Raw genomic sequence first — 10,561 nt, forward strand, 5'->3', positions numbered from 1 at the left:
GGGAGCCCAGCTGGCAGCAGGTTTTCCCCCGGGACGACCAGCCTGTCTGTCTTGTGTCCAACGTCTTTCACTGCAGGCAACAAGAGGGTACAGGTGTAAGCTTTGCAACGACATTGCTCCTAAGCAGGATAAGGGGGATCTTTTGGCAGTGATTTCCACATAGTTTGGAAAATCTGTAAGGTTTCTCCATGGTTTTTAACCACTTGCTTGGGCTTTTCTTCCCCCCTAGTACCCTTTCTAGTCCCCACTTTCTTTTGTAAACCCAGTGAATATGAACAGAGAGAAACCAATCCACCAACTGAAAAGCAAGCAAGCTGGGCAAATATCATTAAAAAGAAAAGTAGAACAAAGACAACATTTACCAATAGTCCACCAACAACTGCTTTATGCCCTTCATCTGTCTTGTCTGCTCTATGCAATAACATCCTCATGATGAACTGTATCCTTTAGGCTTGAAGTGCAGAACATAAGCTTGTAGAGTTCTGTTTCCATCAGGGGTGCTTGCACACCACTGTAATTATTAATAGAGTATTGTTTTCCCTTTAGTATTCATTTTAACAATTATTTGACTGAATTTTTTATTTTTCTTTTGCACCATGAATTAGTTTTCTAACCACAGAAAACAGAAGTTGCAACAAACACACACAGCAGGTATCTAGACAGAAGCTACTGCATTCATACTAGAGATGGGGAAGAGGTGTACATGAGTCACCTTTGAGTCAGGATTTTTTCGAGGGTACCATAATAACTCCCCAGAGAGTGACAGCGTCTCCATAGAATCTGCATTCGGATCGCCTGCCCTGCTGCGCTGCTCTATTGCGGCGTGCGACAGCAGCTCCAGCTATCGCCTCAGCCGTATTTTGCTTCGACACTGTCAGCTCTCCAGGCTGTTGGAGCTCTATAGCCAGAACGCAGAACTGCCAGGCGAATCAGCATTTGTTTACAAATCAACCATTTGCGAGTCCCTAGGAAAGATGGTCCAAAAGGCAAAATCTCTGCCTCTTTCAACTCGATTGCAGATCTGCCTGTCCCAAAGTGATCAAGTGCCAGCAGTCCTATGGTGGGTAGCTGGGCTTCAGCCAGAGAGCAATCACCTCCCACCCCCGCACCAGGAGAAGCAGTTATTTCCTCTGACCTTGTCTGTCCTCATGTTCCTTTGCCTATTTTCATCCCCTTCAGGGATGCATTAGGACAGAAAGATCTTTGAATGAAGACTGACCATCCCACCAGGCATTTACCTCTAACAGTCTAAGCAGAACTGTAGTTACTTCATAAGAGCATTCAATATTTAGGAGGCTTGATTATCATCCGATTTCCCCTTATGCTCAGGTTGCAAGGTCCACCCATTGATTGGGGTTACTATAGAAGCCCCTTCATCAAACCGTTTCTCAAATGCGGCTGGGTAAACGTGGACCTTTCAGTTCCTGGACAGCCTATTTCAGTGAGAACCTGACCCATCTCTCATCTTGACCTTACCTATGGGGATTTCCCTAGCGTAGTTCTGGCTTCGAGTGTCACAGTTCCTACAGACCATGGCAGAAGATGAGAGATGCTTAATATCCCTTCAGCTCATTCTGGTTTTCAGTTTGAAAACTGAGGCCAGGCTCTGTTTTCTGTTTTTGTTGGCTGGGCTCATCTGACTGTTTTCACTACAAGACTGAAGTACACGAGGGAACTTAGATCCCTGCCATCACTGAGAGAGAGAAATGGGCATCTCCAGAAGGCAGATCTGCCCATCTACGACCTGAACCTGCTTTGAGATTTCTACAAGGATCCCAGAACTCAGTGCTCCACCCTGCAGGTACCTGTGCATCTCCGACTCAGTGCTGAATTCAAGCTGAAAGCCCTGAAAGCCCATTCCACCCCCAATGCTTGGACACCACAAGCATCAAACCAAATGAAGTGATTCCTCAGGTACAGGACTTGCAAAGCTGAGGCTGATGCTGCACTTAGTAGTCCCAAAAAGCCTGATGTAACTTTAAATCATCTCCCTACAGTAGCAAGAGTGTGAGGCGAGAAAATGTCACAGGTCTTCTCTTTCATTCCTCATGCCTTGGAAAAAACTGCCCTTTGCCTGACACCCAATACACCCATCCACTCAAAAGAAGTGACCATGCTGATGCTGAACAACAGCAGAGCTTTACAGGTTGATTCCAGTCTTTCCAAGTAGCTCTCTCAAGTCTAGAAAAGAAAACACCCCGATTTCAATCCCCCATACACTCCCATTGCAAATGTTGTCCCCTGTCACGTCACAGCGCAGGACAGCACAGGTCTGCTGATTTGTCTCCCTTGCTCCACACTGCTGTTCCCCTGCTCCCATTGCGGCTGTGCCCTGGCCCTAACCAGGAACACATTAGGCAGGGCTTTGATGCGTGGAGAAAGTTGGTTCAGAAAAATCGTAAGAAAATAAGTCAAACACTCAAGAGATGTCCAAAAAGAACATTAGAGGCTGGAGTGATACTGAAGCAAGATCACAAATAGATGGAGAAATGCTTCAGCTTTCCTTGCTTATTGGCAGCTAGGCAGTTAAAAAGCCTAGAGGCTATAATAAGGCAGCTCTCTTCCATCCCTGCTAGTGACTTCTGCATGAGATATTCCCCGTCAGACAGCCCTATATTTAATTAATTCAGTGCTTTAGAATAAATGCACATGACCTCCAGAAGCATCTTCAAATTATGTATCATAGGATGCTGCATTCACAGTTTACCCAGGGAAGAGCCGAGAGGATTGTGTAGAGACCTGCGGTCACCGGGCAGCTTCAATGAGTTGATGATATCACGTAACTCATTCTTACGAGAAAAAAATGACATTTTCCTTTTATCTGAGTGGATGGGAACATCCACCAAGGGGCTACATTTAAATAACTGTTCCTGCAGTTCTGGTAGGGACATCCTTTGCCACAGGTGAATGTCAGAGCTGTCCAAATGTTTTGGACCTGGAACACAGTTAGAGGCCATTTAAACAGATGACAGTGGAAGATCCAGCGACCCTGGCCGGACTGCGCATCGATCCGCTGGCATCGCACCCGGCTGCCTTTCTGCGTTACCTAATTTCACCACAGCGTGCTCACGAGTCAGATCACCGTGCAATACAGCTCATTTCTAAATACATTCAGGAAACTCAGTTAAGGCCACTGCAATAATGTTTTCAAAATGTTACTCCTTTTTGACTGTTGGGGGCTAAAAGCCATTGCGTTCTCCTACAGCAATGGGAATCATGACGGAAAGAAGGGCTTACCCTGCTCAGTGCTGAAGACTTCACCTCTCTGATGCACTGGGAATCGGGGGCACTCACACCAGGTGGGATCAAGCTCACGTTTGCACGAAAAGTATGCTATAAACAAAATTACATTCTTTATAGGAACTACTCTCGGCTTCTCCTGTATCCGCTCTATAGCGGATTATATACAAGAAAAACTGAATGGCACATCTGCCTGCCGCCACAATTTTAAAGAGGAATCTGTCCCTCAAGAACTGAGGGAGAAACCAGTGCAGCATTTGGGTTACCTTAAAAGGGATTATGCAAGGCTAAGTGTTTGCTGCTTAAATCACAAAATGCAAGATAGAAACTTTCATGCTTTGTTATCCTGGTTAACCCCACTGATGTCTAACTGACAGACTAGCCCTCTATCCTACTTCTCCTGCCTGGCCAAAGCAATAGTAGAGGCATACTCAGCTGCTGCACTGCAACGCAATAAAAAAAATAAAAACTTTAAAATTTTAAAAAATAAAATCACTGATTTTCTTTAGCCATATCTCTTTGTTTAAGCAAATAGCCATTCTCCCTTAACTATATAATTTAAGACCTGTTTTTTGGGTTATTCTTTCTTATGACAAGCAGAGTCAAAGGAAGACTCATCTTGCTCAGCTGTCTTGCAACGCAGAAAGGAGGTCACTCAGAGGATTGGCTTGTTTCTTCATTTTGCTCAAGTCAGTGAGGGGTGAATGTGATGCCTGGAACATGACACATTAAAGCAAGTGAAATCAGGTTGCTCCCACCAAGCTCTGACTAAGCAGCAGGAGAGGAGGTCATGAGACATTATACCCTGGAGCTCTCCCTGTTCCCCTGGGTCGCTCAGCTCTGGGGCTGACACGACACCCAGGCTGAGGGCGCCAGGGCTGGAGGCCAAAGCCCAATGGTGGTAACAGCCCTGCAGGTCCATTAAACTCAACACACAGGAGTTCTCTATGAGCAACTCCATACCACATGCTTAACAGGACTCTCCAAACCAAGGAAGAAACAATCCTTACAGCCATGGTCAGAGGAGAAGTAGTAAGAAAAAGAAAACTACCAAATTCAGACTCAGTAAAGCAAGGTTTCACTGAAACTACCCCACCCTCCAAGACAGGAATATTCCCAGCTCTGGGAGAGAGATCCATGGATTCAGCCCTGAATTTTGCCAGCGCTGCAAAATTTTGCAGGGAGCCAGCCCAACGCACAGACGCTACTACCAAGAGTCATTCCCAAATGACAAGGCCTGTCCTTGGCTCTGCCTGCCCACCCTGTCCTACTGCAGCAACCACGCAGCCTCCAAACAGGGCGAACGCAACCATGGCGGAGTGCTCTGAGGGAACCAATATTCAGGAGGCTCTGAATTGGCCTCAGCCTCCTTCCAAGAGATTTGCCCACTTTTGAGATGGTCTCAGATAATTCTCCTTCTCCCTGATAGGGGGGCAAGTACAAGGGTTAGTGCTGGAGAACACAGTACAACCGAGGGAACATACATGCCTATTGCAAAGACATAAAAATCAGGATGACTATAGTTCATGCTCTACCATAGATCTGCATGCTGTTCATGCAACCTTCTGTCATCCACTGTCGAGAGGGAGATCGATGCCACCAAAGGGCAAGGAAATAGCCTGCAAGGGGATGCAGATGGAGCCCAGGCTGGGTCTCTCTCTCCTGCAGAAAGCAGATATTTCCCAGGCACTGCTAGGCAGGAACAAAAAGGAGCCTCTCATCACCCAGCACAGCATTTCAGCCCACGCAGAGCTGACCAAGCGTCCCAGCTCCCAGAGCCCTTCACTAGCCTGGCTCTGATCTTCCTTTTTCCTTACAAACTGACATGTTCAGCATCAGCATGTTTTAGCTGGCGGTGGTGGCCCATGCAAACACACCGCACTTGTGTAAATGAGCACGGCGCTGGGACAAGGGTGGTCCTGCCGGTCACCGCGGCATGGGCCGAGAGGTTGGTGCCACCACGACTGTAAGCGGCATGACTAACTGGGCGAGCGCTTGCCACGAACCACACGACCCCTTCGGGCTTGGGGCTGGGTAGCCAAGAGCCAAACGAGCAGAAGGAGCAACGCCAGAGGCCACCTCTGCACTGAGAGACCCCGCACCTCCCGGGGAGCAAACCATCTCCGTCCTTCTCTCGCCCGCGGCGGTGCCAGGCTGCGGGAGCGCGGGGCCAGCAGCTCCCTCGAGAAGGCGGCACGCAGCGGCCCGGCTCGGCAGGGGCCGGCACCCGCGACGTTGGGCTCAAATGGAAAAGGCAAAGTGGTAGGGGAACGACATACGAAAATTAAAACAGAATTAGGCAGAGAGGAAACCTTCTTCCTCTTCATTAGAATTTAAGCCTGTGCCCGTGCTTGATTAACTGAATGTATGGTGCACGCTATGCGGATAAAAAAATGCACCCAAACTATTTTTAACTCAGCTAAAAGACACATTCAGGTTGTAAATTTAAAAGTAGGAAACTAGGAAATGCAAGAATTACATTTGCCCTGCGCATACAGCTTTAGAAGTGTCTAAATGAGTGAATACATTCTGTTTTCTTATTACAGCCCCAAGCCCAGCCCTCCCTTCAGCCTAGGAGCTGAACATGAGTAGCTCACCCAGAGGGTTAGAAAAAGCGTCTCCAGACACATTTAGGTTAGGTGGGTACCAGCATAAATACCTGGTTTGGATTAGCACTGAGCATAAGTCTCTCCTGAGATAAGATGGGTGGTAGAGGGGAGTGGGAAAAAAAAATCACTTTTACATATTGGAGCCTGGAAACTTAACACTATGAAACACAGAACAGGTTACAATAAGCAAGGCACAAGGATGAGGAGAGAAAAATTACTGAACTATCAAAGGTAGCAAAATGGAATAATTTTGGAAGTGAAATGCCTCCCTGCGCAGAGAAATACCTCGAGGTCCAAATGCTACTATCCCCCTCTAAAAGCCTGGGCTACTCTTTGGGCAGGCTTGACTTTCCAAATTTCAGCTGCATCTTGCACAGAATGAGGCCATGTACAGCAGTGCTAAGTCTGCCCATTAAAAAAAAAAAAAAAAAGAGAGAGAGAGAGAAAGAAAGAAAAAAAAAAAGGATCTGAGAGAAAGACTGGAGGATTCCCATCTTCCCAGGCTCCCTGGGATGCAGGAGGCCCAAACTGCTGTGATCTGTGGTCCACCTTCAGAAATGGGCCCAGCGCACATATATAAGTATATATATATATAAATATATACATGCATATACACACACAATGAGCAGGTTATCTGAGAGTGTCAGTGTGGGAAGAGCTGTTAAGTATAAAAATGAATCACAACATGGGAACATAAAATACTACTTTTGCTCACAGAGGTTAACATAGCGCTTTTACAGAGGCAAGGTTTGGGATGAGACCATGTTGACAAACCTGGGGCTCGGGGGCAGTTGCACAGAATTTCCCCATTTTCTCATGCATTAAATGATGCAAAGAGGAACAAGGGCAACAGAAAGAAGTGGGGGGGGAAGACAAATTGGAGCCCAAATGCAGCAACGGGAACAAATGTGACTTGCACCAGATCTCAAGGCAGTGCCCCAAATGCACCATGCAATATCAGCCTGGCAGACGGGCCTCTGCGGATATGTATTTAACAGAGGCACTTCCAGAAGGCACCTCTCATATTGTTACTAAAACATGTCTATGCTGCAAGTGTCTCTCTTGTTTGTGCTTTAACACTCAGATGCAGGGAGGCTGCTCAAGTGCCTGACGATCAAAGGAAGCAGCTGCCTCTGCTCTGCTGCATGCTGTGCAACGGCCACGGCATCTCCCCAGCGCTCGCGAGCCCCAGGGTAACGCGGGGAGCTGAAACGCCTGCGGATGGAGATCTCCGGGCAACGGGGGCTGAGAGCAGGCAGGTCCACATCTGGAAATACCTCCAGGTCTATAAACAGCTGACTGTACAAGGTAAAATCCAACGCTGCAGGGTCAGGACTCATTTATGCTGGAAATGCTTCCTAACTCTTAGTGCAGAAAAAGTCCCTGTGAGTAGCAGGACCAGAGGAACGGGATTGCTTTTAGACTGGGGTCAGCTACAGAAGGATTAAGTGATGCAATGTCTGAGCCAGCCAGCAGGATGGGGCTCCTGGATCCAGAGTCTCCTTCAAGACTCTTGTATCCACACACCTAATATCAAGGCCAAAGGCGCATCGGTGTTCAAGGTTTTGGCACAAAACGGGGTTCCAGGTAGGAGAGGACAGTGTGACCTCCTGGCTGGGACACTGCACTGAGGGCGCCTGGGCTGTCTCCAGTTTTCCCAGACATCAACTTTATGACCTTGAGCCAGTCACTTCACCCTCTTTTTTTGGTGCGCATGTGTGTGGGTGGGTAAACTGTCGCTAAAGCTTTTTGCCTGTCCTGTCTGTCTGGATTACAGATCTTCAGGAAAAGAAACCTAGGACACTGTCCCCCCTCATTCAAGCATGTACAAACCTGGCACCAGCAGTGCCAGACTCGCTCAGGCAATCCCAGTGCGCGGCAAAGGAGGACAACTGGTGCATAGGCTTTATCCCGATAACTTTGCATGCTGTTTATCATACTTTTCACTTTTAAGTAATGTATTAGCAAACTGCCAAGGCTAAACCTATCACACAAACAGTTCAGAAGACTGAAGCCCACATAACTTCACCATATGCAACTATTTGTATCGCTGATGCTTCGCAGACTGGTGCAATTCAGCCTCCACTTCTTGATGGGTGCTCAGGGAGGGGACAAAGGAATGGTTTTGCAGCAGATACTCCGCACCAGCACGGGAAGGCAGGGAGGCAGCCTCAGCTCCTGGCACACCTCAGGCCAGCAGTTTCCAAGCAGAGGGCATGACTCCATGTGGCATCATGGCAAGTACAAGTGGAATCGCAAGCCCAGCAGAAATGCAAGGGCTTGTGCAGGAGCCACCTGGGGCATCCAGCGCTGGTGTGGCAGCAGCAGGCAGCACGGGGTAGCTCGCACGGGAAAGCAAGCCCAGCCAGGAGGCAGTCGGGGTGACCCAGTCCTGCCTCATGAGCCTTACTTGCTGTGACAGCTCTGCTGGGCAGTGGGACCAAGCAACTGCCAGCTGCCACTCCAGACAGCAAAACACGTCAAAAGTCAAGACAGGGTTGCTGAAGACACCGAAGAAGCTTATAAAGCCCATACAGTCCTGGGCTATGCCTGCTGTGTTGCTCTCAGCCCTTTGCACTTCTCTCACTGCCACCTCAGTATTGCCCCAGCTGGGCTTTCACCTGTGTTTAATAGCACACAGCCCATGTCGCACACAATGACGGCTCCATCCTTGGTGCAACCACCAGCAAGCAATGCAGACTCTCGATCCACCTGCAAAATCCTCCAGGATTTCACAACACAAATCACCTACAACTCCAGAGGACGCCCCTAAGCATGGAGGATGCTCAGGACTCCCGGTGCTGGACTTAGGACTCCTAATTTTAGCAGCAATCGAGCTCCACAGCTGCTCCCTCTTACCCTCTCCCATCTTCTCCAGGAGGGTGGGCTCCTGCAATACCCCAAGCTCCTCAGGGGAGATGGCAAGGCTCCTACTTCCCTTCAACCCAGGCAGCATTTCACCTCTCAGACTGGACTCAGCAAGACCTCCCTGGAAGGCCTCAATGCACAAAATGGCTGAGCACCAGAAAATGTTTCCCACCACCTTTTCTGAGACTATTATGTAAAAGAGAGAAAAAAATAAACCAAAAAAAAAAAACCCCAAAATCTCCTTGTCAGGGCTTACAGAGGCCCTAGCCAGGTTGAAAACCATGCACACCCAAAGCCATCTGCACCAAGGCAGTGAGCACCCGAGCCCATGCCTCTGTCGGCACCCAGGCCTGCGGCAGAGCCTGGTGGGACTGTGGGAAGTCCCAGAGGGAAGGGAGTTGCAGTAACACAGCAATTTATCTTGACCCTCCCTTTGCGATCCCCTAAACAACAGGAAGTCAACGGTACTCCTCATGCAGTAATGCCTTCAGATAGGGGTGTTTTTCTGCCAAATGATGGGTCAGATGTGGCCATTTCTGGCTTTTAAAAAAAAAGGAAAGAAAAAAGGGGGGAGGGTGGAAGCAGGGGGAAACACGCACCCTGGGACTGCTCCTTTGTTTACCGCTCCAGCTCCCTGCCATCAGGGAGCCCCAGCCACTGATTAGCATTTCTTTCTAGACACATCTCCAATTCAGCCGCTTCCCACGGGGTGGGAGGGGGGGGGGGACGAGAAATACCTCCAGAAGCCAGAGCAGAGCCACAAAAGCAACCCCAACCCCTTCCCAGCCAAAGATGGGGACGGAGGAGAAGGAGCGTGGGGGGGGGGGGGGGAGGAAGAGGAGGGAAGGAGAGACAGTGCCTGAGCAGAGCTTTTTGTTCCTAGCTGCTCACAGCATTGCTATGGTGATTTCAAGCAAGACGGAGGAACAGTCCCTACCCATCACTCCCGCTGCTCCAGCCCCCTGCACCGACCGCACGAGCCTCCCCTTCCCCCGCAAGCTGGGGCGGCCGGGCGAGATCCAGGCCGGCGCCCTGCCCCTCCCCGGGGGCTGCGGGGACCCTGGGGAAGGCACCGCGGGGGCAACTTGGTCCCCTCCCCGCCCCGCGGTTTCCTTCATCCCACCACCACCACACGCCCCTTCCCTGGACGGCGCAGCCCGGCCGGTGCGGGGGCTCCGGCCCGGCCCGCGGGCAGTGCAGCCCCCTTCCCCGCGGCCGAGCCCCCTCCCGGGCGCTGGGGGAAGGGGCTCCCGGGCCGCCGGGGCCCCGGCTGCGCTCCCTCCCGGCCCGGGGACCCCATCCTTTGACTCACACGTATGCGTGGTAAATGAACGCCCAGCCCCGCGGTCTCTCGAGCACATTGTAGAGGAAATTCTGCAGCTTGCGGTAAAAAGCATTCCTTTTGGGGGGCTTGCCGCTGCCCGAGACCCCGGAGCGGGGCTTGCTGAGGATGCTGCCCCGCTTGGTGCTCTCGGAGCCGGCGATGAGGAGCGCCCCGTCCCGGCTGGAGTCCGGAGCGCCCGGGTCCAGCCCCACGAAGCCCACCTTGAGCTTCTTCTCGGCGGCGGGCCCCGGGTAGACGCCGCCGTTGCGGGATTTCTGCACCATCGCTGCGGCGGGCGGGCGGGGGCCGCGGCCGCGGGCACGGCCGGGGGCGGCAGGGCGGCTCCGCCCGCTCCCCGCCGCCGCCGCCGCTCCGCGCCCGGCGCAGCCGCCGCCGCCGCCGCAGCCGCTGCAATGTGCTCAGCCCACCGCCGGCCCCGCCGCAGCTCCGCCCGCCCGTAACCCTTTGCGGCCCTCGGCCGCCCGAGGCGGGGGCGGCGGCTTCCCCCTCCAGACACCAC

General features: G+C 51.2%; 1 protein-coding gene across 6 annotated transcripts in view; it reads right to left on the reverse strand.

Moving 5' to 3' along the window:
* The window catches only part of KCNQ2 (potassium voltage-gated channel subfamily Q member 2), a 70,381-nt gene extending 60,056 nt beyond the window's left edge, over positions 1-10,325 (reverse strand). For all 6 annotated transcript variants that reach the window (XM_062589020.1, XM_062589021.1, XM_062589018.1 and 3 more), the window contains exon 1: positions 10,030-10,325. In XM_062589020.1, the coding sequence (XP_062445004.1) occupies positions 10,030-10,325 (296 nt within the window). The remainder of the gene's footprint in view (positions 1-10,029) is intronic.
* Between the last annotated feature and the right edge of the window lie 236 nt (positions 10,326-10,561).

The sequence above is a fragment of the Rhea pennata genome, chromosome 16 (genome assembly GCF_028389875.1).
Source record: "Rhea pennata isolate bPtePen1 chromosome 16, bPtePen1.pri, whole genome shotgun sequence".
Lineage (NCBI taxonomy): Eukaryota > Metazoa > Chordata > Aves > Rheiformes > Rheidae > Rhea > Rhea pennata.